We start from the raw sequence: 27,701 nt of genomic DNA, 5'->3' as shown, positions 1-27,701 counted from the left end.
GTGTGCTGCAGAGGGTGGATCTGGAAAAGTGACCCAAGCCTTTGGAGGAGCCTAGAAAAGTCTTGGGGGGCTGGGGATTTAGCTCAGTGGTAGAGCGCTTACCTAGGAAGCGCAAGGCCCTGGGTTCGGTCCCCAGCTCCGAAAAAAAAAGAACCAAAAAAAAAAAAAAAGAAAGAAAAGAAAAGTCTTGGATACGGACAGAGACATTGGACACTGAATTTTTATTGTTTTGCTTTGTTCGGATTGTGACTATGTCCTGATTCTTCCCTCTTTAAAAATTTTCATATTTAACTCATTTTTTATTTTATAAGATTCCACTGTTGAAACTCTGGACTTTAAAAGGGACATTGAAAATTTTCAAATTCAAAAGTGTTTGAATTTGTAAGACTGTGGGGCTCTTAAGTTTGAAAATATTTTATACTATGATGTCTGTATTAATGTGTAATCTTGGGGGTGAACAAGAAGGGAAAGGTTGTGGCTTAATAGTGACTTGTGTGTCAAGACAGAAAGGCTGTCTGGAGTAGGTATGAAGCCCACTCTCCAGGGACTGGCTTTCTTCCAGACCACCCAGGTCAGGGCATTACCAGACACCGCCCTGCTTGTGCCAGAGACCCAGGATCAAGTGCCACAACTGTCACATGTTTGCAGTAAGATACTGGCAGGGTCCCCAACCAACCCATGGGGCAACGATGGGGTAGGATGGTGGAAAGCCACATATGAAGAAGTCAAGAGGAGCCCAGGACAGGAGCTGGTTCCTGGGGCACCCTTCTCTGGTTAGAGAATGGATACCTTAGACATCCCTGCCTAGCCTGGGTGACAGAGCTGACTGCTTAAGACTAAGATATGGGGATGGAGTCCTTGGCCAGCTCTGAAACCAGGGCTTTCTCCTTGTCCTTTTCTCTACCTAACCCTGTCCCCAGGCAATCTAAGGTACCGAAAGGCAGAGCATGAAGGTTCAGCGTGAAGGCCCAGAAACAAATTGGGGTGCTGGCTTTAAATGTTTCTAGACAGGGTTTTGCTATGTAACTGGTCTAGACTGTAGCCCAGGCTGGACCTGCACTCACAGTAGTACACCTGCTTCAACCTAAGTGCTGGGAGACAGGCATGTGTCACTGTGCCCACCTCAAGTCAGGGTTTTGAGAATGCAACTGGCCTTCGAGGGCACTGTTTTCCAGATTATCAAGAGGACAGTTGGGAGGTAGCTTGTCAGGCATCACCATCCAGAGAGTCCGCTCACAGGGAACAAATGCTGCAGCTGTAACAACAGTTTCTGGGTCCTATGGAAACTTGGCCTTGGGAGAAGGGTAGGGATGGGGCTCTGTGCCTACCTACAGGGTTAGGAGAAAATGAATAAAGTGTTAGGGAAGGTGTTAGAGGGAAGCAGTGCCTCCCTCAGATGAATGAATGAAAAGAAATCTTCAGGCTGCCAGCAATGCCACCACCCAGGCCATCTTGCCGTGTCCCCATATGGTACGGTGGGAGAGCTATGCCCACCTCAGTCCTGTTTATCAGTGTGTGGGACTCCCATATGCTTACATCACAAGCGGATGACACACTAGAGGACCCTGGGGCAGGTTCTAGAGAAGGCCACCGCACAGGCTAAATGTGAACAGCATTTATTTCTCATGTCGTCAACAAATATTCGAGCCTGCTGACTCCTTTCTGGGCCATGAATGGGATCTAGGGACACCAGAGCAAGAGACCATGGCACTGGCCATAGGCAGGGTCACTGTTGGCCTCCAAAAGAGCCTGGTGGCCTTGGCAAGCCACAGAGACTGAGTAGGTAGGCTGGACGAGATTCTACAGTAGAGGTAGAGGGACACATGCCTGCCGAGGGAACCTCTGTCATCTATCCCTGGCACTCCACGCCTTGCAGGTCCTGGACCAGGGTACTCTCACGTCTCAGAGAACACACCTATTGTGCGCAGTGAGAGGCAGTGGTGGGGAGCCTCTGCCTGAGGTCAGACCAACTTGTCTGGAGTGCGTGCCTTTCTTCCAGCCCTGTCCCAATACCAGGTTAAGGCCTTGCTGGGCTAGGGGGAGAAGGGACGTGTGTCGGAAGTTGTTTTGACCGAAGTGTTCACTGGGTCCTCTGGGAAGTACCAGAAACTGCAGCACAGCCCTCAGCGGGGTGTTTGCTGTCCAGTCATGAGCTGTGAGCCCCACACTGGACCACCAGACAGGTGCAGCACAGCCCTCAGCGTGGCCGTTTGCTGTCCAAGATGGCCTTCCAGTCATCTGCCCACGAGTGCAGCCTGCGGCGAGGGGGCTGCAGCTGCAGGTGGTAGTTGTGGCAGGAGGTGAAGAGGATGTGCTCCCAGCTGGGGTGTGACTCGGCCCCTGTGGAGGGAAGCAGCAGCTCAGACCAGAGACTAGGGCTAGGTGTAACTTTCTGGGACCAAATCAAGAGCCCCAAGAGTAGGTGTTGTGTTCACCTGACTCAGTTTCTTCGTCCATGATGTGATCCTCTATTAGCTCTACAGAAGGCAGGAGGGCAAAATGAGGCACTGTGCACAGGGTGACAGGCGTGGTCCTCAGTGGGGCTGAATGGGCTCTGCTGTCACACGCTGCTGTGCCCTGCCAGCCACCTCTATGCCCATCCTGTGCTACCTCAAGTGAGAAGCCCCACCTAGCACGCCCGACAGTTACTGGTTACTCTCCTCCCCGGTAAGCCCTTTGGGGTTGTGACCTGCCAGGTCCTCTGGAAGACTCTGGTTCGAGAGAAGTCGGCCCCATACACCCGGACATATGTCCCGCCGGAGGGACTGGGGCAGGTAGGTGTGGTTCCCCTGGCACTCAGCAAGCTTTAGGATAGAGACGGTGTTTTCCTACTGGTGTGTTCAGACAACTCGTGAGAAGTACCGGGAGGTTTTGACCAGTGTAGCAAAACCAGGCAGAAGACATCCAGGAGACGGGAAACAGTGAACTAAGGGAACTCTCAAATCTCTCCATGCCTAAGGCCCTCCCTCCCTCCCTCTACCCTTCCTTGTCAGCGACATGAGCCAAGTTACTGGTTTGCTTGTTTTCTGAGAAGGGGTCATGAGCTGGAACCAAAAGAGGACAAATAAAATGCCCAAGCCACTGTCAGTCAGAGACACCACACTACGATTTCCTGTCATATAGCAAACGCACACAAACTACCTCTGAGAGGGAAAAAGAGGGCCAGAAGCTACTAAACATAAAGGTTTGAAAATCAAAGCCGGGTCTTCACTTGACTCAGGAAGGCCAGCAGGATAAAATCAATGTAAGGCACAGCCATCTGTTCTGGTTCCCAGAAGCACCTGCCCCTCGGGGCAGACAGAGCTTTCCAACAGGAAGAAGCTCCCGGCTGGGTACTGATAAACACCTGGTGACGGTGGGAAGCGGGCTGAGGAGACCCCAGGAGAAGGGACTTGAGAAAAGAGAGAATGGAACCAGTGTTATCCACCCTCCCCCTGCCACCCCCATCCCTGCTATATGCCACTTGCCTGTGATGTCTGGCCGGTCATCTATGAGAAGGTCGGCAGAGACCACGGTCTTGTCTCTGGTCAACACAATTTGTTCTAGAAAGTCAGGGCCAAAGTGCTTCTCCACCCAGGCATACTGGAGGTAACAGAAGAGATTACGTGTCAGATGGTGCTTGGGGATGGTTCAACCTAGGAGGACCCCAGCACTCAGGAGGGAAGGAGGCGGGTATCAATGGCCAGCTCAGGCAGCTCTGTGCCCAGGAACTCAACACTTGGGAGCTGTGTACCTGTACACTTGTCCCCTAGACTTGTCCAACTCAGACCAGGACTTGACTAGAATATGCTCTCAGTGTTCCAATAAGGTCTGTCAGGCCAGCTACTGCTGACGCCCTAAGATGGCTGAATCACAAGAGAAACAACCAGCAGATCTTCCCAATGTCTCTGCTAGGAATGTAAAGCTGAGACACGTGCATTCAAACCATGTGTGATATGCTAGGGGGAGGGGCAACCAAACGGTAGTCTGGGAGAGAGGACGGTTACAAAGAGCTTGATTACCACACCGGTGCAAAGGGTGCTGTAGACAGCTGGAGTCCTCGGGCACACAGGAAAAGCGCAGATGTCTGCAGGACTGACAGGCAGAAAGCTCGACGATCACACCACAGTAGCAGCTACCACTGACAGAACAGTGTGCACTTCCCTCGGCCACTGTGGGGTTCTGAATAGCCCCTCCCTTTCCTAGAACACTTTGGTTACTGGGAAAGCAGCCTTCCTCTCTTCACCACTCCAGTGAAACTGGCAGCAGGTTTGGCCTGACTAGCCTGGGTCTGGTTCTGTCAGAACCAGGAGAGGGATGAGTGGGCCCTGGGCCCGAGCTTCACAGCTGTGCCATTCTGCCCTGCGTGCATCTTGCCACCTGGCTGTCCTTCTACATCTTCCCTGGTCTGCTCACAGACCAAGATGGATTTTAGTCAGGGCAGCTTCCAGTGAAGGGAACAGGAGCCTTTGCCCAGACTCCTCTAGCCCCACCTGGAGAACAAGCAGCAGCCAGAAGCTGGAGGAAGATGGTCGCAAGCACGTACTAGTTCACATGGAATGACCTCCAGAGGGAAAGGCTGCGGAGTCACCAATGGGCCTGCAGCAAAGCCTCAGGCAGGTTCGTCCCAGCTGTGGTCTACGTGACTTGGGCAGACATGAACATGTGGCTCCAAGTGACCTCTAGCGTGGGAAGGGCTTGGAGAACAGAGCAGAGTCTACAGAGATGGGGCTGCATGGCCTGACCCTGTCCCACCCATGCCTTCAGGCCTCATGATGGCAACCTTGATTATCAGACAGTTCTACCTCTTCAGACCTTTAACCACACACATGTGCATATGACACACACATAAACACACACAGGCACACACACACATATGCACAGGCACACACACATGCACACACAGGCACACATACACACGTATGCACAGGCACACACGTGCACACACACAGGCACACATACCCCTCACACATGCACACACACACACATGCACACACACACACACATGCACACACACACACACACACACACACACACACACACACAGTCCTGACACAGTGGGACTAAAATGGCCTCTACATCCCACTCCTACTTCCCACTCTTCTACCTCCTTCACCTTCACACTCCTTCTCCTTCCAGATGATGACCACAAATATAACTACATTATCTGTATCCCTGCAAGCTGCCTCGGTGGCCTCTGACAGGGCCTGTGGTTCTGTGGTGTCCAAATAACCAAAGGAGCCAGTGAAGAAGAAAGTCCTTCCTGGACAGACGACCTGAGGCCACTCTGACTGGGAAGCCTTTATAGCCAAGGCCTCAGTGAGGCCATGCAAGTCCCACTGGCCTTATTCCCAGAAAGATACCACGCCACAGGGCAACCCATTAATCTCATAAAGTAGCTTAGCAGGACCGTCAAACGCTGCCTCAGGCAGAGTCTGAGTCGCTGGAGAGCTTACCCGAGTGGGGTTTGGATCACCACTGGGTGTCAGGCCAGCGAAGACACGGGTGGCCCTGGTGCTGGCCATGATACAGAGGTGAGAATGCAACACAGAAACCAGGGCTGCTAACAGAAGTATACTATCAAGTATACTGCCTTCTTGTCCTCATGACAACCTGGATACATACATCCTTCCCACCCCTGCAGCTCTCCGCCCTGTCTGCTATGAGGCACACTGAAGAGACTGGGAGACCCCAGGCTTCTTCCAGGCAGAGGAGTCACAGCCTAGGCTTAGTGGCACAAGGGTTCTGAGGCAGAACAGTCGGTCCCTGAGCACCAGGTTTCACAAACCATTCATAGAACCCAGGAAATCTCCCTCTGCTTTGTTAATTTCCAATCCATTGTAGCCAGCATCTCTGTGAGTGACTATGGTGTGCTTGGGTGTGGCACCAACATCAAGTCACCACAACTGTCTGGTCCCACACGCCCAGTCTCTGGGTCTCTCCTCCCTGGCAGGGCCTGGCTACAAACCACAGAGGAGTGGCTGCACAAAACAAACAGCACAGTGACCCACAGATCCTGTGTAGGAAAAGAAACTGAAGTTCAAAGAGGGCTGGTGGTGGCTGCCACCACTGCGCTCTCCTGCCCTGGAGCTGGGGAGAGCTCAGGTTCCTGCCTGAGCTAACTGCACTGGGGCTGGGAAAATCAGAGCCACTAAACGGACAGGCCACTGCTCGCCTCTGAGCCCGGTTCGTCCTTGGATCTGTGTGTGGTAAGTGCAGTGTTGTGATGGCTATTCTTGGTTGTCGGTTTGACTGCATCTTTATAAACTGATTTATCTCGAGTGCTTTTTTTTTTTAATTTCTTTTTTTTTTTTTTCAGAGCTGGGGACCGAACCCAGGGCCTTGTGCTTGTTAGGCAAGCGCTCTACCACTCAGCTAAATCCCCAACCCCTCGAGTGCTTTTTTATAGTGATGGGAACCCAGCTAACTTAAACATCTACTAATGCCTAGTATATATTACTGTAACTGAGCTTGAATAGCCCCAAATAATCTACGAAAAATGTTTAGAACTGCACTATAACACAAGCAGCTGGGTATAGCTGTGAGGGATTTTTCTTAAATTATTCGAAGTGGACAAACCCCACCTTTAATCTGGGCCACACCTTCTGCTGGCAACCTGTATAAAGGACATGGAAGAAGGAAACTTGCTGTCTGCTGCCTGACTGCTCTCACAGGCAAGTCCATTCCTTCACTGGCATTAGAGCCTACTTCTTTGGGATTCGGCATATACTGAAGACCAGCTGAGACATCCAGCCTTGTGAATCGAACAACTACTGGATTCTTGTCATGTCTTGTCATGGTCTGACAATGACTGAATTCTGGAGCCTCCTAAGATTGTACATACTCAGGATATAGCTGGCATGGTGAAATTAATGTAGGGTACTGCTACTGTGTCCCTCAGAGGCCTATATGGCAAAGGATTCTTTCTCATGGTGGCACTGTTAGAGGTGCTAACCCTTGAGAGACTGGACCTTGTGGGAGATCTTTGGGTCACTGAAGGCCTCAGAGGGGTTTGTAAAACCCTGGCCTTTCTCTTCCCCTTTTTTGCTCTCTAGCTATAAGGAAAGTGGTTTTGTTCCCCAATGGCTTCTGCCATGACCACAGGCTGCCTCGCCGGGGAGTCAACCAATCAAACCTTTGAACAAAGAAAAGCCTTCTCTTTATATAGACTGATTTATCTTGGGTATTTTTTTAATAGTGATGGGAACCTGACTAACACAAACATCTATGCCCAGTATATATTACTGTAATGGAACTTTAATAGCCACCAGATAATCTACACAAAATTAGAACTATTAAAAGTAGATGATACAATATGCAAAATCACTTATATCTCTAATCATCTGGAGATTGTAATTAGGCAAAAATGTTTTACAAAGAATAAACTGAAGCAGGATGAACTATTCAGGTGAAGTGGCTGTGAGGGGAACCTCTATGTTACATGTACTTAACACATTAAGAAACTTTGAACGAAGCCAGACTTATAATGAAGATCCAAAGTCCCAGCTCCTTGAAAGGTGAGGCTAGAGGTGACATTGCTCTCAGTGAGATCCAGAACAGACAAAGCAAGCTGGGAGTAGCACATGGGGATGGAGTTGGCAGTCAGCAGCTGCAGAAGACCTGACCACATGCCAAGAGATCTGAGGCAGGTGGCAGCTTGGGGACACTTCAGCTGTAAGGGAGGGGATACAGGGAGAAAGGATGGGAGGCTGACTGGCTCTGGCAATAGCCTCCCACTTAGCAAATTTGACAAAAGAGACAGAAAATGAGGGTTGGTCTGTGTATGTGTGAGTATGAGTGTGTGTGTGTGTGTGTGTGTGTGTGTGTGTGTGTGTGTGTGTGTGTGTTTGTGTGTTTTAACAGCTAAAAGGACAGAATGCCCAGATGAAACCAGAGATACAAAGCTCCTCCTGGAACCCAACAATCTAAAACCTATGAGAGGAGTCAACCAGCGATCAGAATTGGATTGATGTAGAAGCAACAAAAGATACCCATGAGGGGTTGGGGATTTAGCTCAGTGGTAGAGCACTTGCCTAGCAAGCACAAGGCCCTGGGTTCGGTCCCCAGCACTGAAAAAAAAAAAAACCAAGATACCCCATGAGTTCAACTTCAGATAGACAGAAGGAGAAGATCCAAGAACCAGCATGCAGACAGGGTCTTAGCACTGGTCTAGTGTGAGCGTCCATGGTAATCAGAGAACACTCAACGCTGGGATTGCTGGAATTAGGGAAAGGCTTTAAACAATTGATGAAAGACTCTCTCACGGCCTGGCCTGTGAGGTTACGGGATGCAGGGACAGACAGGATCGGTATGAGAGCTGCAGAAGCAGAGGAACGGAAGGACATAGCCTCACATCCCTCCTTGGGACCCATAAGAGGGAGCTGCATAGCCTGAGGTGTACAGGGAACCACTCCCTGATGGACTGGCTCTTACAGAGCCATTAGAGGTCGACAAGCAGCTAAGGTCCCCATAGGTATCAGCGGCTGGAGGGCAATGGCAGAGGGACAGGACTACAGAGGGAACGAGGTATGATGCCCTGTCACAGGGCCGAGAGGATGGCGCTCACCAGAGACTAAGGAAGACGTGATCAGCCAGGCCCTGGAGACAGGCGTGGAGTTTTAGGAGCTTTGTGGAGCCCTTTGGTGGAGCAGGAAAGGCTTTGGAGGGCTAAATGGCCTAGAGCAGCATGGAAAGAGTGCAGGTAAAACAGGACTGTGACATACATACTTCTATCTTTTTAGACATGTGTGATGTCCCTCGGTGATGGATTGTGATCTGAGACTTGTGAGAAGAGATAGTCTTTCCTCCCGGAACACCCCGAAAGAAAAATGTCCACCAGAGCACCTGTCTCAAAAAAAAAATGGTGCTAGAGGTATAGACAGTTTGCCAAGCTAGTGCCTCCCCCAGCAGCCAGGAGTGGTAGATGGAGGCCATGGAGGCCACAGTTGCAGCTCCAGCCACAGTGCCAAACCAGAGACTCCCTGACACAGGGAACCAACCAGAGCAGAAAGTATGGGGCGTCAGAAAGTCAAGGGGCACCTTGACCCTGGGCAGGACTGAGCCACCCTTACCAAATTCATCAAAGGTAGGGAAATGCGGGGAGCACTCCAAGGTGTGGAAGTGCAGTGGTTCAGAGAGCGTGCCTGAGGGTTGTGGAGGCTAAGCCAGTGCCTCCTGTCCATGCTATGGCACCCAACATGGCTCTGTGGAGGGCAGAGCTGATGCCAGTGGATAAAGTCTGCCCAGCTGTTAGACTTTGCTTTGATTTAGTGTCTCCTTAGTGAACGTCTGTGATCGCCTGACACGGCTTAAAGCAGATGACAACCAACTTTCACGTGCTTCACCAGGGTTGTCTCCACAGTCTCACTACTCATTATGGGATGGTGGGTCGGGATCAGATCACTGGTCTGCCCATCCTGTGTAGAAAGGTTTTATTGCATAAAGACAGCACAGGGCTAACCTTGAGTGTTTTGCAGATTTGTAGACTCATTTAAGAGGCATGTGAGTGTACCTGAAGAAGCCAGCATGGGACATTAGTTCACAATGGGAGTAAAGACCAGGTGCTACTGTGGAATTCTCGGGAGCTTTATGGTTGGGTAAGGCACAGTGATAGGGGTAAGTTTGCAAAGCTCCATGCCTGTAAATGCTAAAGAATACACACCCAGAAGCTGTAAGGTGGTCAATTGGGAATGCTGGTGTTAAGAACAGGTAACCTCTCTAGGAGTTGTTGGCCACAGAGGCCCTAGGAGCCCTAAAACACAAAGGCTATCGCCACAATGGGCTCCATTCCAGACATGAAAGGTAACATCCTATTGCTGAAGAGGCTTTACATTTTGGCTGCTGACTTGGAGAAATAAAGCTAGGCCTGGGTCCAAAGTCTCCCCTCCCTGAAGTGCCAGAAGTTGCAGCTAAGAATGTTCGGGAGAATTAAGCCCCAAAGTCCTACTCAGCTGTGGATCCCGCATGCTTCACGATAGAAATGTCAGACAAGATGGGTCGGCTAGTGCAACAGCAGACACGTGGTTATAGACAGACCCAACGTTCCGAATAGGCTGGGAACTTGGACAAACGCCGATCCAAATGCATCAAAGACCTCATCAGAAGACCAGATACCCTGAATCTGACAGTCGAGAAAGGAGGGAACAGCCTTGAACTCACCAGCACAGGAAAAGAATTTTGAGACAGATGCCGTCAGCACAGACACTAAGATCAACAATCAATAAACAGAGCGTGGTGGACCTGAGGAGCTTCTGTGTGGTAAAGGACACCGTCATTCAGACAAAGTGGCAGGGTACCTGGTAGGAAAAGATTTTTACCAACTGCACCTCTGACAGAGGGCTAGTATCTAAAATTATGTAAAGTGCTCAGAAACTGGACGTCAAGACAACAACCCAATTAAAAGATAAAAACCGTCTTACGGCAAAGGACACCATCAGTCAAGCAAAGAGACGGCTCACAGAATGGAAAAATCTTTATCAGCTATATAAATGTTAGAGGGTTAATATCTAGAAAATCCTGATGGTAAGGCATGGCTGAAGACATCACATACTTACGTCATCGAACGTGGGGAAATTGAAGCTGGTGCTCACCTAGAAGCTTCACTGCTACCGGCTGGTGTTTACGGTGCTAGAAGGTGGTGTACGTACTACCTGAGGAGAGGAGCAATGGTCAAGCTCACCCAGCCACAAGTCCTGAGAGTTACAACAGCAATCCGCTGCGAGCTCTGCCCACCGGTGCTACAGTGGCATGTACGTTATGGGAGTAACCAACCAACTTCTGACTGGCTCTAAGTCTGCTCCATGAGATGGAACCCTTACCTGAGATGTTAGTGAGGCCAAGAGCTTGAGACTTGGCCCCTAACTGAAAATCTACAGTTGTTCTGCTAAATGACAGCAATACAAGAATTCCTAAAGGCATACAGCTAGAACCATAGATTGAAGCACTGCTCAGTCCCCATAGCGAAGCTTCTTCTTGGAGTAGACGGTAATTAACACAAAGACCAGCAACTGGATAACGTGTGAAGAGTCAGAGGCTTTTGTCAGTCGGCCCTAAGTGGGATGTTTTTATCCAACTTCTCCCTTCAAGGCTCAAGTATCTGTGCTGAAGAGGAGTATGGAAGACTTTAAGACCCAGAGGTGTTGGGTAACTATTTCCAAATACAACAGGGCCAACGCACAGATGAACTCACAGAGACTGCGACAGTACCCTTGTCCTGGCTAGATTTATGTTATTCTGCGATGAGGGAACCTCGATTGAGAAAATGCCTCCATATGACCAGGCCATAGGCAAGCTTGTAGAGCATTTTCTTTCTTTCTTTTTTTTTTTTTTTTTTTCTTTTTTTCGGAGCTGGGGACCGAACCCAGGGCCTTGCGTTTGCTAGGCAAGCACTCTACCGCTGAGCTAAATCCCCAACCCTGTAGAGCATTTTCTTAACTAGTGATTGATGGAGGAAGGCCCAGCCCATTCACTGTAGGTTGTGACATCCATGGGACCTGAGTTCTATAAGAAAGCAGGCTGACCAAGTCACAAGGACCAAGCCGGTAAGCAGTACTCCTTCATGGCCTTGGCACCAGCTCCTGCCTCCAGGTTCCTGTTGGGTTTGAGTCCCTGCCTTGGCTTCCTTAAGTGGATCATGATTCAGGATATGTAAGCCAAATAAACCCTTTCCTCCCCACGTTGCTTTTGGTCATGGCAGTAGAAACCTTAACTAAGACCTGTACAAGTTCCAACTAGACAAAATCCCAGCATCGAGATGGGGAAGTGGGCATGGCGTCCTAACGAAGAAACTGTTTGGAATTGAGAGTTACTGGTATAAGTTTAAAAAAAAAACTATTTTAATCATAGAATTAACCACATCCCAGGGCAGGTTATATGCTCAGGAATACTTGGCCAATACAAGTAGAACAGAATAGATTAGAAATAGGTCTGAATCTATCACATTGCACAAACCTCCCAATCCAAATGCATCATGAACCTCGATATAAGACTGGATATGCTGAATCTGACAGATGAGAAAGAAGGGAACAGCCTATTACATGAGGGTGGACTGGGGGGAGAAGAATGTGATCAAATATATGTGACTATGTTACATTAATATTTTTTAAACTCTTTTTTGTTTTTTATTTTTTTAAAAAAAATAAGTACACTGTCATTATCTTAAGGCATACCAGAAGAGGGCGTAGGATTCCATCACAGATGGTTGTGAGCCATCATGTAGTTGCTGGGAATTGAACTCAGGACCTCTGGAAGAGCAGTCAGTGCTCTTAACCACTGAGCCACCTTTCCAGCCCACATTAAATTTTTCTAAAGACTGTGTTAAGTCAGGTATGGTAGTACACACCTGTAGTCCTAGCACTTGGAAAGCCGCAGGATGAGAATTGTGGGTTCCAGGACAGTGGGACCACACAGTGATATCCTGCCTCCCTTTACCTATTAAGGTGAAACGGCTTTGCAGGTAAGGACATAACAGCCTGAGTTAGACCCTCAGGACCCACGTGGTGCAAGGAGAGAACTGACTCTCACGGCTGTCATCTGATCAACATACACACACTGTAGCACGAGGCTCTGTGGACACACACACAAATAAACAAAAAATAAGTAAATGTTTTTAAAAGCAACAATTTTTAAAAACCTAAGAGGATGAAAAGCCACAGACTAGGAAAAAAATACCTGCAGAACGCATCACCCAATGAAGAGCCTGTGTCTAGAATACAGGAAGGACTCTCACGACCTGATACACAGCAACCCAGTGAAAACCAGGCAAAGACTTGATTATTCATCTCCAAACAGACAGAGGTCTGTCTGTCCGCTCAAAACATGTTCAGCATGTGATATGAGAGTAGAGAAGGGGGACACTGGAGTTTAAGCGGGTTTCGGTGCACAGTGTGACTGCCGATGACACCACGTGCTTGGAGGAACCTGGCTGGAACTGACCTGGAAGTCTCTTCAGTGAGAACTAGTTCTGCCAGCAAAGGTGCTGTCAAACTTACCACGGGGGGGGGGGGGGGGGGAATCGGTAAGTAGCCCTTCCCAGACGTAAAGTCTATGAACCCAATAAAGCCTGGTAAGGCTTCTCTAGAACAGCAGTAGTGCTTTTACCTCAGAAGTAACCAACAGCTTCTAGTAAGGCCTACCGCTTACTCAGTAGGAGGGAATTCATGAGCCTTGCCACAGATCTACCCTGTGGCTACAGAGGCCACAGACCCTCTCGGAGAATCTATTACTGCCATCTTCCTAAACCAGGTAATTTCTTACCCTGTTTTTTTTTTTTTTTTCTTACCCTGTTTTAAATTTGTATCTATATACCCATACGTGTGGCTCTCACCCCTCATCAAAGGAGAGAGCCACAACTGGTCAAAATGGAAACGTACAATGGGGTGTACAACCCCAACTGCTACATCTACGACACAACTCCTACGTCCAAGGCTCGGGAAAAACAGCAGAAGAGGAGCCAGAAAGGGTGTAGGAACCAAAAGACCAGGAGGCCTGCTTTGAAACAGCGTCTTCAAGATGTGACAAAGAAGTTTCACCCACGAAACCTCAACAGTATGATCGCCTAATCAAGACCTGCGTGGTGAGAATTCCAGTTGGCGCCTTCAGTGAGTGGGGAATTTAACAAGGCCCCAGCCCTAGATGAAGAATCTGTGGCTGCTGAGTGGGAGAAATCTCTTTACGCCAGGGATGAGCTCCCTCACAGGTTAGCCTATCCCAAGCAGCCAGCTCTAAGCGTGTGTATATACAAGGAACACTAAATGGATTCAGAGGAGGGAGGGAGGGAGGGAGGGAGAGACAGAGACACCCACACAGATAATAAATAATTAAAGAAGAGCTTGTGAATTTGAGAGGGAGGGAGGGCAGGGGAGGAGTTGGAGAGGAAGGATAGGGGAAGCTTGCTCATATTTGGGTGGGCCAGGAAACAGAGATAGAGAATCTCGGGTTGGAAGGGGGTTTCCAGCCCAGAAACCTGCCCACCCAGTAATTCATTGTCAGCAGCCAGGCCCTCCCACACCAGCACCATAAACTAGGGGCTAAGGGTTTACACGAGTCTATGGAGGGCATTTTCACATTTGAGCTGTCATACAAGTCCAGGGGGAGGGAGCCGCTTGGACGGAGAGTCAGGCAGCTCTGAGGCTAGGTCAGGCTTATTATTTTTTTTTATAGGGAACTAATTACCATGGGGCTGATATAACCCACCTTATCGAGTTTCCGAGGTAACATTAATGCTACACAGAGGTTTGAAGTGACTGTAATAAGAAGAGAAGCAGACAAAGGCCAGGTCTGTTTCAGAAAGAGAATCCTCAGGAAGCATGGCCTGTTTCATTAGTCATGGAGGGGGAGAGGAGGAGAAGGGAGGGAGGCAGCAGGATGGGCCACACCAGGAGAGCCAGGATACAGCACCAGGCTCACACCATCAGCAGAACCCATGAACGGCAGGGAGTTAAACTGACCGAGTGTGGACCTTCCTATCATCACTCCCTACACAGACCTGTCGAGCACCGCAGCAAAGGCATTTATGCTGTCAGGTATGACGGCCACCTGAGATGGGTTAAGTACGCAGGCTCAGGGGAGACCTGCACATACCATGGCAGGTTCTGTGAGGTGCTCAAGTGTCTGCAGATCCTGACAATCACCCAGGCAGGGCACCTGTTCTGGAGGGGCGTCCAATTGTTTGAGCTAAAGTTGAAGCTGTCACCTGACCTTCACAAGGTCATCTGCCAAGTTGGCTGAGAGAGACCACACTGGCACTCAGAGTTTCTGACTCAGAAGGTCAGTGTTACCGAAAATGTCTATTTCTAGCCAGTCCCCAGGGGAGGTTGACCCCACCAGTCCAGAAAGTCCTTAGGAGCTAGTTGCTCTGATGAAAAGTGGGGACCCATCCTTCGCTCCTCACTTGACCCCACCAGGAGCCGTGGATCCAACACCCACTCCCCTGTGCTGAAATGAACTCAGCCTTGGGAGGTCAGAGGGGTTGGGATGACCCTAGCTGGATGGCAACTGCTCACATAACCCACAGTAGTTGCCATGGGTGTGAGGCCCTCCCTAAGCAAGGCACATAACAACTCCAGGCTGAGGACAGTCTTGTGTGGGAAGAGAGGAAGGTGGAATCAGCAGCAGCCCTCAGCGTGATGATTCGAGTTGAGGGAAGCCTGAGTTGGGGAAACCTGACTGGGAACCCCCGCCTCCTGAGTGCCTGGGAAACCTGCAGGGTGTGGTGGCCCCATCCTCCCCACACAGAAGATGGCAACTTCTTCAGTACACAAAGCTCCCTGCTGAAAAACTGCCGCTTCTTTCAGTACAGGCAGAAGAGCACACGGAAAAGCAAACTTACATTTCTTTGCTTACACTTTCTTTCTGTTTTGGGGGCGTGGCAGAGCTCACTGTGGCCTAAGCCAGTTTTGGATTCACTATGCAGCACGGGGTTTCGATCCCTGCCTCAGCCTACGGGGTGCTGGGGTTACAAATGTTCACCACGGCCGTGTGGCTCTCGCTCGGACTTTTTGTGTATGCCTGAGTATGCAGCTAAGTGCCAGAGCGCTTGCCTGGCATGTGTGATGCTAAGTTCCACCCCCAGTACCTCAGAGGAGAGTGTGGGAATGAGTAGGGGTGGGGAGTGGGGGAGTGTGTGTTCATGCAGGACGTCTTCGAGCTTCTAGTCCCTCCCCAGGCATGGTCCTCTCTCTGTTCCCTGTTGCCTCCCTTACCAGCCTTTACTGGGCCGGGCGCATCTGACAAGTGTGGCAAGTACCCTTCCCACCACGACCATGTTGGAACAAGCCCGTCCAGCACATGAGGTAGAGGCTGGCGCAGAGAGGCAGGGAGCACCAGACGAGGCCCTGTGCCACACAGCAGCCCTGGCCTGGGACGGACTCCTTACCTTCTCATAGGGACAGTACTTGAACATCTTGATGGGGCTCGTACAGATGAAAACATCGGTGCTGCCAGAGGAGAAAGGACAGTGAGCCCCACGCCCCGCAGCTGTCTCCATGCTGCTGCACACCGCCCGCCTCTGTCAGCCACCCTGCCAGGGACCGAGCCTGCGCCTGTCATGGGAAAACCAACTGCTCTGTGTCTTCCCACACAAGGGGCTACAATGAGCAACTTCCACCCCACTCGAAGATCTTGGGTGGCCACAAATGACCTGCCCTGGCCACAGGCATCCAACTCTGAGGTGGGGCAATATTTGCAGGACTAGACCCAGAAGGTTAGCTGGGCTAATCACATATACTCTAGTTGAATAAGAAAACAGGGACATAAATGTGCATTTGCCAACAAGCGCAGCACTGAACAGATGCAGAGGGCTGGAGGCTCAATGGGAGAGAAGGTGCATCCAATAGATAAGGCCTCGGGTTCCCTCTCCAGCACCAAAAAGGGAGGAGGAAAAAGAATAAAGGGAAAAAAATACTGCAGAGCCTCTAGACAGCTGAGAGAGCTTCACCCCTAGCTGATGGAAAGGAATAAGGGAAGGAATCTATCCTCCATCCCCTGGCTGCAGGCTGCACAGGATGGGAGGCGGGCTCCACAGGGACAAGCTCTCCGGCAGGGAGCCTCAAGGTGGGCATGGGTTTTGCTGATAAGCACACCTCATGCTCTGGTTTGCTGACCCTGACCAAGAAGGGCTTCCCAGGTGCCTGCTCCTCCTCACACCCACAAGATGGGTTCCCAATTACTGCCACCACCCCATTTCATTTTGTTTTACTCTGGATGGGATGGCCCACCACGCCGAGCAGTGAGAGTGGTGTGTCTTGAACTCTTCTGCAAATGGGTCCCTGGGACGATCTGTGGAGGCCTGTCTGGTGGTCTCTGGGTAGTTCTGCTTGTGTCTGCTCGGTGTTCAGGAAAAGAGCAGGTGTAGAGAGACAATGTGGTTGGCGGTACCTGCCCAGCCTCTGTGGAGGGTGCCTCACATGAAAGTCTAGCCTTAGAGAGGCTTTTCCTCACACCCCCCAAACCTTAGACAGAAGCAAGTATCCTCCTCTCGGCTGCTCCTTCCAGAGCCTGACTGCTCAGGCTCAGGCCACACAACCTTCACCCACCCTGCCTTGCTGCCACCACACGGTGCCTACCCCCAGAGCTCAGAATAAGTTTGGCCAGATCTCAGCTTTGCCTGCGCTCAACTCTTCTGCCTCAAAACAGACAGTCTGGTCAATCCTGACCCCTGCATGCTGTCCTCTTTCACCTAAAGTAACTTTATGCTAAGGAGGCACAGGGCAGAGTCTTGTTATGCTGCCCTGGCTGGCCTTGAGTCCTGCATTCATCTAAGCGCTCCACCTCAGCCTTCTGAGTAGATGGGCCTACAGAGGTGCTACCTGGCTCAAACCGACCATTTTCCAAACAGCTTTATTGGGGTACAATTGCCTTGCAGGCATGCGTGTGGTGCACACACATACATCCAGGCAAGCACACATAAGCATAAAGTATAAAAATCTTTGAAAACAGCACTTATTAAAAGGGAGATTTTTGACAAGCTGTGGTACACACATGCCACAAGCAGATCTCCATGGTCAGGAGTAGAACACACTCTCCCGCAACCTGCCCCTGGCTGACCTCCTGACCCCAGAGCCCCAGCAACACCTCCTCCACCTCCTCACCCTTCCCCCACTGGCCCCTGGCTGACCTCCTGACCCCAGAGCCCCAGCAACACCTCCCCCACCTTCCCAACCTTCCCCCACCAGCCCCTGGCTAACCCCCTGACCCCAGAGCCCCAGCAACCACCAAGCTGCTTTCTCCAGCCACAGATGGCTTTGCACATCCTAGAGCATCTGGAGTACATTTTCTCTCTGGCTTCTTGCACTCTGTGAACTATTCACCCACACTGTTAAATAAACACATCACCTTCTTAAGGATCACGTAAGGGTTTGGTTTGGTTTGGTTTTGGGTTTGGTGTTGTTTGCTTTGTCTTGTTTTAGATTCAGGGTCTCACCATGCAGCCCTCCTTGGCCAGGAGCTTGCTATATAAACCAGATTGGCCCTGAACTCACAGAAATTCACCTCCCTCTGCCTCATTCGGGCTGGGATTGAAGGTGTGTGAGTCACTTCTCCTGTCCCGATTTTAAGCTGTGCTGAGATAATCCATATAGTATGACGTTGACCCACTTAAAGTATATAATTAAATACATTTTAGTATATCTGTAGTGTTTTATCAAACACAACTGGAACTTAATTTTTAGAGTATTTTCAACGCCCACAAAAGAAACCCGACTAAGCAGTCAGCAGCCATTCCCACCTTGGCTGGTCCCTGGAGACAACTGATCTGCACCTTGTCTCCATGGTCAACCGGTCGTGGAGATTTCATGTAACTGGGATCACACAGTGTGTGGCTTCTGTGTCTGGATTCCTCCCCTCGGCATCATGGCTTCCAGGCTCAGTCATACTGCAGTACGAATGCAGCATCTTGAAACCTCTGTGTGCACATCTACTAACTCCCATGGGAGTAGCTGCTGCTGCTGCTGCTGCTGCTTTGACTGAGCACCTCACTCTGTGCCAGGAGCCACATGGTCCTGTGGCTGGTTTCTCATCAGCTGCAGTTTAAGCAGTTTAAGAAACAGAGCCTCGGGAAGGTTGAGAGCTTGCGGGGACAGGAGCCTGAGTGGTCCAGTTGCAGACCCTGTTCGAAGCCCTGAGCCAGGATACAGCAATGTGGGTGTAACATTCAGCACACTCGGATGGAGGCAGTGAGGAGGCCTCTGAAAAGCACAGGCGCTGGCATAGATTTCCTTTAGCATCCATGGGAGTTGGCTGCAGGGTCCTGTGTGAGTCAACCACTAGGGATGCTCTGGTCCCTTATGTATCCCATGCATATCCTCTGTGTGGCCTTTCACCAATGCCAGTGGACTGATGACCTAAAGCGGTGCCACCGTGGTATAAATAGTCACTTCTCCTCCACTGATTGGCTGCACAAGCAGAAGAGTCCACACATGCTCACTGCAAACACAGTTTGCATCGTGTGTCCTACAGTCTGGGTCTGGAGCAGTCCCCAAAGGTCCCCAGCCTTGGGAATTATGGGAGGAAAGTGGTGTATCCTCAGAAAAGACATTGAGACCCTACTCTTCCTGTCACTTTCTTTGATTCCTACCCACCATGAAGTGAACAGGCCTCTTCTACTACACGGTCCCAGCTGCTATGTTCTGTGCCACCATGCTCAAAGAAACAAGACAAGTGACCATTAACTACAGTTTCCATGGGCATGAGCCCAAAACAAACCTTTTTCTTCTCAAAAAAATTAATTTCATTATTTTAGCAGTGTTTTGCCTGCATGTGCCTGTGTGCTCAGTGTGCATGCGTGATGCCCAGGAGGTCAGAAAAGGGCATCAAATCCCATGGGACTGAAGTTAAAGGCAGCTGTGAATAGCCACGGGGGAGCTTGGAATCAAACCCAGGCCCTCCACAAGAACAAGTGCTCATAACAGCCGAGTCACTTCTCAAGCCCCCGACCCTTTTTCTTTCCTAAACTGATTTTCTCGGGTGTTTTGTATAGGAGCAGCACAAAGTTAAGTAAGAGGCCTGTTAGTATACTGCATATACTGAAAATAGACTTTTATTAAAAATATAACTTTTTTACTGATTAAATTTGTTCTTTGACAATTTAATACTTGCATATGATATATTCTGATTAGTCTGACCTAATTCTTTTTAAAAATAAAAACCTTACATTTACTTATTTATTTCATATGGGGGCTCCACCATGTATATGTGGAGGTCAGAGGACAACTCATGGGAGTCAATTCTCTCCCTCTACCCCGTGGGCTCCAAGACTCTTACTCGGGGAGGCTTAGCGCCAAGTTGTTTCACATACTGAGCCCTCTCACCCCTCTCTCCTTAAGCCTTCTTTCTTTCTTTTTGTTTTTTTATGTCTCCCAGTGTAACTTTTCTTTCAGAATTTTTTATTCAAAATAGGTTCCAAGAAGGGCAAGAGTAAAATAATGACAAAATGCCTGAAAAGTCTTGAGTTGGTTTATAAATATACATATATAACCTTGTGAAATTTTTCCATTTGAACTGAATTTTTCCATTGCTTCCTCCAAGAGCCAACGACAATCAAAGATCCCAATACTAGAAGCCCTCCTTTGAGTTGTTGGTCAGGGTTGCCCAAGAGACTCTCAAATAGCTCCTGCTCCTGTCTTTGGTTGAGTCCCTTACCCCAGAGATGGAAGGTAAGTGCCAATGCTGAAGACAGATGCACCTCAGAAAAAGGGCCTGGAAATGCTGAGCTGGAGCCGACCTGAAGGCCTCCTCCCTGATGACTGACTTTCACCGTGCCTTAACATACCATGCAGGCTTCCAAAGGAGGGAGGCAACCAACCAAAGGAGGGAGGCAACAACCAAAGGAGGGAGGCAACAACCAAAGGAGGGAGGCAACAACCAAAGGAGGGAGGCAACCAACCAAAGGATGGAGGCAACAACCAAAGGAGGGAGGCAACAACCAAAGGATGGAGGCAACAACCAAAGGAGGGAGGTAACCAACCAAAGGAGGGAGGTAACCAACCAAAGGATGGAGGCAACAACCAAAGGAGGGAGGCAACCAACCAAAGGAGGGAGGCAACCAACCAAAGGAGGGAGGCAACCAACCAAAGGAGGGAGGTAACCAACAGTCCTGCCCAGAGAGGAGCCCTCTGAACCACAACAGGGACGAATGGCACCACAGTAACCCTAAAGGTACAGTAGTGGCACGCTGATCTCTCTCCTTGGACGTAAGACTCATTCACCATGGAGAATCATGCCTGGTACTGGAAACCAAGCCAACTCCTCAGGGCACCTGAAGTCGTGAATCTTGGAAAAGAACCTACAATTGCCACTTTTCCAAGTCCCCAAGCCAGCAAAGTCTCTCACTATGTGCTAAGCATTGTCCTTATACCCACTGATAAGGGTAGGCACCATCCCTCAACGAGGAGCTTCTTATTACGACTGACAGACACCATCGCAGAAACCCACAATGGATCAAAAGCTATGTAGCCTTGTCCCAGTGCAGACACTTACCACAGTGTTCCTGCACCATAGGGGCCATTTTGGAAGAGGATCCTGGGAAGGTTTTAACAATAAGGAGTTTGCTGTGCACGCGTGTCTCCTAGTAATGCCAGAGCTACAGCCATAGCATCTCCCCAGCAGGACTAACTAAATGTGAGCCCAACAAGAGAAATAACAAGGGACTTGTTGGAATGCATGGGGAAAGCCCAGGAGGCCCCTGTCCTATACAAAGAACCACAGGCAACTAAGGAACGTAAGCGTGGGTAAAAATAGTCTTTCCCAGGAAAAAGAACACACCTGGTTCTCCAATACCAAATGCCCTGAAAAGAGACATACAAGTAACATTATATAGACTGGCAGTTTGTACTTCTGAATTCAGTAGTGTGTGTGCATGCATATGTGCACACAAGCATGTGTATGTGTGTATAACAATTCTTAAAAGAGGCCATGGATTTGAAAGAGGACAAGGAGGGGTCTGTGAGAGGGGTAGGGGAGGAAAATGAAGGGGAAATGATGTAATATATTACAATCTCAGAAAATAAATAATAAAAATAGGTTAAATCGAGGATGAGGAACTTACAAGTACGGAGGGTCAGCCATGCCTGCTTCCCAAACCATTGCCGTAGATCTTTAGAAATCTAATTCAGACCATAAGAGAGAGGAGGCCCATGCCCTGAGCTCAAGGTCTCAATTCAACGCAGACTGTAAGCATTTTGTTTCCTTGTACCTGTTTAGTCAGATTTGAATTTATATTTTGTGCGTGCATGTGTGTGTGTGTGCATACACACACACACACGCACGCACGCACGCACACACACTCGTGCTTGCAGAAATCAAGAGGACGATTTACAAGAATCAGTTCTCTCCTCCTACGATGCGGATTCTGGGGTTAACCCCATGCTTGGCAGTAAGTGTCTTTACCCACTGAGCCATCCTGCCAGCCTCATATTAGAATCTTAAAGTGGATAGTTTTAGAGGCATTTATATTATAGCACAATGAAGGCCATGTTACATTTGTTACCCAGTTTGCTAAACCCTTACATTTGGGGTCAAATGACTGTAAACTGAGTGTTAAGACAAATCAATGGGAGAAATAAGTCTTTTCCACAAAGGTGCTACACTAATTAGATACTAACACAGCTGGACACATAGAGGAGAGCTGTGTGTGGTGTATGATAGTGTTTGCCTCTAATCCCAGTGTCCAGGAGATGAAAACAAGTGGGTCTCTATTATTTCAAGACCGGCTTGGTCTACATAGTAAATTCCAGGCCAGCTGGAGCTACATAGTGAAACCCTATATGGAAAAGAAAAGAAGGGGCGGGGGGGAGAAGAACCATAAGGACTAGGGACTAGTGATGGTTTGAATTACAACGCCCCCCATAGGTCACAGCTGGTGGACTGTTTGTTAAGGATTAGAAAGTGTGACCTTGTTGGAGGAGGTGTGTCACTGGGAATATCTTTGATGTTGAAACAGGGCAAATTTCAACCTCTCTGCCTCTATCTTGCAGATAACATAGAAGAGAAGCTTTCAACTACTCCTCCAGTGCCATGTGTGCCTGCCGCCATCATGCTCCCCACCATGATGGTCATGGACAGACTCTCTGAAACTTTAAGCAAACCTTCAACGAAATGCTTTCATTTATAAATTGCCCTGGTCATGGTGTCTCTTCACAGCAGTAGAACAGTAACTAAAATACCTAGCACATATAAAATGCTTGGTTCAGTCCTCAGCAGTACAAAGATGGATGGATGGATGGATGGATGGATGGATGGATGGATGGATAGATGGGTGAGTGGATGGATGAGTGGGTGGGTGGACAGACAGACAGACAGAATGATCTAAAAATAAGAGCCAACATTAAGGGGCTGGAGAGATGGCCTGGCAGTTAAGAACACTGGTTGATCTAGAGGATCTGGGTTCTACTCCCTAGCACTCACATGGTGGCTCAGAACCACCTGTGACCCTAGTTCCAGAGGATCTGACAACTTCTCGTGGCCTCTTTAGGCACAGGCATGCATGTGGTGTGCAGACACGCATGCAGACAAAAATACCCACATATAAAATATAAGAAAAACCACAAGGAGAGACCATAGTTACATCCACCACCAAAATGAAAGACAATAACAAGTGCTGACAATTTTAGCATATGTGCTGCCAAAGCATGGTGCTGCCAAGCATGTTGAGAGACTGCAGTCTCTCTGAGGTTAGTGGGAAATAGTTTGATGGTTCTTTAAGACATTAAATGTAGAATTACCTACAACCTCACAGTCTTACTCCGAGGTATAGGCCCCAAAGAATTAACAGCAGGTGTTCAAACAAACGTTGGCACAACTGTTCATAGGAGTACTACTTACAAAGTCAAAAGATAGAAACAGACCAAATGCATCGAGTAATGAATCAACACACACGAAATGCAGTCCATCTATACAGTTGGCTATTCCATTGTCAAAAGCATAAGTACGTGGTTGGGTGTATGGCTCAATGGTTACAGCACTTGCCTATCATACATAAGTCACACAGAAACCCATCCCCAGGCACATAACATTCACAGAGTAAAATAGTGAGTATTGACAGACATGACAAACTAAATAAACCTTAAAAGCATTAGGTTTAAGAGACCAGACCACATGGCAGCACTTACATGGACTGTCCATGACAGGCACAGTCCCAGAAACAGAGAGTGGATCAGTGGTTCTTAGGAACCACAGAAGGCCAGGAACAAGCAGTGTGCTAATAGGTTTGACATTTTCTTTTAGGGGGTGATGAAAAAAATCCTGAAACTGACGGTAGCAATGGCTCAATCGCTTTGCAAGTGTTCTGACAGCCCCTGAACTCTACACTTGAAATGGGTAAGCTTCAAGGTGTGCGGTACAAGTCAAAGGCTGTGCTTGAACAGATCTCAGGGAAGCACACTGCCCAAGTTCCAACAGGCTTCAGAGGGTGGAGTGAGGGCTTCAGCCCACACAAGGTTTCAGTTTACCAGGACGAAATGACACTCCTGATCTTTGCTCACACTCCAGCCCTTGGAAGGCCGAGAAGGGAAGCAAGACAGCAAATAACGGTACAGGCCTGGACCGAGGCCCAGGCAGGAGGGCACACTTACTTCTGCAGACTGGCCATATGCTTCACAGCTTCCACAGCTCCAGGAAGGGGCTCAAGTTCAAAGAAGAAATCCTTCGACTCCCAGATGCTGATGGCCTTCTCCTGAGAAGCCAATAAAAGGCAAGTCACTTCCAGGCTGCCACTGTCTCACCACCCTCCTCTTGGAAACATACACAGATGGGTGGGGCTGTGCTAGGTAGAAAGAGGGTTCAAGGATCCCTACTCACCCCAGACCTGTCTCCTGGGGAGGAATCTAAGGAGCTACCATGTGTTGGGCCCCTCTATCAGGAAGGAGGTGATTTCTGTTAGGGCCTAGCAAAGACAAGCTAAGGTGTCAGCTCTGGGAGAGTCACCTGAAGTTCTCGGGTTGAGGATAGTCTTTACAAAGGTGCACATTTGCTAGGCTTGTCTAGAACAGCCAGAACTCAGTGGGAGCTGAGGAAAAGCATTCATGACCACAAAAATAGTTAGCAGAGTTGGAACCTGAAGGCACCTAGAGACTCTGAAGTACAGATTGGTCTACATGGCCTACAAGGATAGGTATATGGGGAGCTGGAAAAAGGACAGCCAGGAGAGTCCCAGGTTCTTCATCACACAATCAGAACAGCCCTGCTCTTGCCTAGTTTACGTGCTGAAATACCAACACATTATTTTATTTTCTTAAGACAGGCTCTCTTTGTGTAGCTCTCGAGATCTTAGAACTCTCTATGGCTGGCCGCAAACTCACAGAGATCCACTTGTTTCTGCCCCTCCCCCCCCAAAAGGGATTTTGTTGCTTATAAAGTTTGAAAGCCAAAAATGCAGACCCTGTTTCAGGCATGGTGGCCCATGCTGGTCCTAGTACTTAAGAGTCCAATCTGAACAATATAATAAAAACCCTATCTCAAAATACAACCCTGTCTCAAAAGAAATACAAACACTCTTGTTAGGTATAGGAAAACTGATGTTACATAGAAAAACAGTGGCTGAGTAAGGCTCCCTTTTCTACCATGTGCAAGTAGGCCAGAACTTGCATTCCAGTGCCAGATCTCTCCTGGGGCCAGGCAAGGGGTAGACAGATCTCAGCCCCTGAGAAGGGAACTTCTCAGTGCTGTACATGTGTGCAGTACAGGAAATACCACTGCCTGGTTAAGAGAGCACCAATACCTCTGTCAATTACACGAGCAGAAGCACCTGTTACTGAGACAGTCTCGAGTTCCATCCTTACAGCCTACAAGGACCAAGGATTGCTGGTCCATCACTTAAGAATGGTTTTCTCCAAGGCCAACTTAGGGGTAACACTTCAGGACCTGAACTCACATTTGGAGGCAGTATGACCCTTGTTGTGAGTCGACTATAGGGTGGACACCAGCCTCATGGGGCTTCTCTCCAACAGCTTGAAGACAAGACCAATCCCTCCCAAAGGCTTGGGAGACAGAACAGATGGAGCTCCAGCATGGAGTTTACAGCGTCCACTTCCCAGGCCCGTCCTCCTGTTGCTGTGAAGCACTGGGAGGGAACCCCCCTGTGGGCTCAGCTCCCTGTCCTAACAGCTGAGGATTCTAAGTCAGGTGACATGAGCTTTTCTTTTCACCTCTGCCCATTCCCCTCCAAGAGTACTGTGGAAACCACAGGGATGAAGACAAAGGTGCAGCTGGCCCTCAGGAGCCATGGACTCAAGATCCATGGATTCAAACAGCCACAGAAAATACTCAGTGAAAAAATTACCATCCGTACTGAACATTCAGACAAGGCCTTTTCCTGTGTCCTTCCTCCTTACCTTCAATATCCCAAACCGTCTCCACGGGATTTACCCTGCCCTCCACGTTAAAAGTCACCTAGAGAAGGCTGAGCTATACAGACTAGCACAGGTCATGCACAAACACCATGCTGTTTTACGTGACGCACTTTTGAGCATCTGTAGATCTTGGTATCCTAGGGGCCCTGGAACCCCCAATACCAAGGGGCAAGAACACAAATTTGAAAGTGGCTACATCTATTATACCTAGACTGTTTGGTTTAGCCACGGATATTTAGAAAACCAGGCCACAGGGAGGCTCTGGGTGTTCTTCGGTGAGCTGAGGCTTGGAAAGGATTGAGTGGAAACCAGTAGGTTCCTCCCATCCCAGCAGCCTCTTCCTGCCCCACACTTTCTCGCCTTGCAGTTGGATGTCGGGAATTAGTCCTTTGGGGCCTGGAGCAGCTATACAAGGAGCTACTGAATCACTTCTCCCTTTCTTTGTTGTTTGATGGTGCTGAAGAGAAAACCCAGGGCCTCACACATGCTAGGCAAACCCTACTGGTGAGCTAAACCCCTAAAACTTCATTATATTCTCCTTTTCCTCCTCCTTCTCTTCCTCTTCCGCCATCTCTATCTCGTCCTCCTCCTCTCCATAGTGGGGTTTGAAGCAAGTCTGCTTGCAGAGTCTGGGTAGATTTCATTTTATCCCATTAATATATTTCCAGGTCTGGAGAGATGGCTCAGGGGTCAGGAGTACTTTGGTCTCACAGAGGACCTGAGTTCAATTCCAGCACCTACGTGGTGGCTTGCACTCATCTGTAAGTAACTCCAGTTCTAAGGCTTTGGATACCTTTTTCTGACCTAAGTACACCAGGACTGCACACAACACACATGTGTATATAAAGGCAAAACACTCACACACATAAAACTAACTCCCTGTGGGACCCTGAAAGTCACATTCTCTAGCATACAGTATCACTGAAAGTTATGCTTCCATGGATTGGGGCAAAGACACCCCTGTCAATTTCATCGGGAGGAATAGCCATGTCTGTATAAGGGCAAGGAGACTTAGAATGCTTGCTCTATTTTTTTTCACATAACAAATTATCTGAGGCCAAATGCACCAAGAATTTAAAATACAAGCTCAGCAGTGGTGTTACAGGTTTGCAGTCTCAGCTTCTTGAGAGACTAAAGCAGGAGAATCAAAATTGTAAGGCTACATGGTAAGATAGTTCAAGGGCAGCCCAGGGAAGCTAGTGAGAGCTATCAACAAAGTAAAAAGTAAGAGGATTGGAGATGTAGGTCAGTGGTAGGCAGCTTGGCTAGTCTACAGGACACTCTGGGTTCAAGCTCCAATACTGAGGGGAAGTGGATACTGAGGGGTCGCGACAGGAGTGAAGAAGGAAGGGAAAAAGGGAGAGTCAAGATTGACATCTAGGGAGGAGGGTTAAGCCCAGCAGTAGCTGAATGGTGGGTCCCTCTAGCTCTGTCGCCCTAGCCCTTCCAGGAGCCCTGTGGTACAAAAGAACACGCCAAAGGTCATGGAGGAATGGGATTGGCTTGGGGCTGGAAAGCTGCGTCCTCAGTTTCCCCTCCCGCGGGGGACCGCTGCAGGGCCGGCAGGTGCTCACGCTCAGCCCAGGCTGCAGACGTCCGTACTGCTCCGACACCCAGAAGCCCCGCCGGTCCTCCAGCGCCACGAAGGGCAGGTCCGGGAAGCGCGCGCGGAACTTCCGGAGGAAGCCGCCCTCAAAGTCCGCAAGCACGCCGTCCATGTCCACTAGCACCCGCAGGGCGCGGCTGCTCGCCCGGCTCCGCTCAGCTCGTAGCGGGGCACCGCGGGGACGCGCGCAGCAGCCGCGCAGCCTGAGCATCGCCCCGCTCCTCGCCCAAGGCCCTGGGCAGACGCAGCCTCCTCCGCGGACAGACGCGCAGGCT

At 49.4% G+C, this 27,701-nt stretch overlaps 1 protein-coding gene across 13 annotated transcripts; it reads right to left on the bottom strand.

The window, feature by feature from the left end:
• Positions 1–202: 202 nt before the first annotated feature.
• Positions 203–27,701, bottom strand: Nt5m (5',3'-nucleotidase, mitochondrial). Of its 13 annotated transcripts, none has more exons than XR_015630330.1 (6): positions 27,395–27,688; positions 24,045–24,145; positions 15,854–15,914; positions 10,533–10,628; positions 3,468–3,582; positions 203–2,340 (listed from the first exon to the last, which is right to left on the bottom strand). XR_015630330.1 is itself a non-coding variant. In XM_087570345.1 (5 exons), exons 1-5 carry the CDS (start codon positions 27,635–27,637, stop codon positions 2,235–2,237), a joined length of 630 nt encoding a protein of 209 aa, XP_087426471.1. In that variant the 5' UTR covers positions 27,638–27,688; the 3' UTR covers positions 203–2,234. The 13 variants fall into 13 exon arrangements, 2 of the variants coding, with proteins under 2 accessions (XP_087426471.1, NP_001386507.1); XR_015630331.1 differs by having other exon boundaries at positions 1,601–2,340; positions 3,464–3,582; XR_015630333.1 differs by lacking the exons at positions 203–2,340; positions 3,468–3,582 and adding exons at positions 8,546–8,823; positions 10,138–10,274 and having other exon boundaries at positions 10,569–10,628.

The sequence above is a fragment of the Rattus norvegicus genome, chromosome 10 (genome assembly GCF_021556685.1).
Source record: "Rattus norvegicus strain SHRSP/BbbUtx chromosome 10, alternate assembly SHRSP_T2T, whole genome shotgun sequence".
Taxonomy (NCBI): Eukaryota; Metazoa; Chordata; class Mammalia; order Rodentia; family Muridae; genus Rattus; species Rattus norvegicus.
Note: the sequence above shows the minus strand (reverse complement) of the source record. Positions and strands in the feature narration are given on the sequence as shown.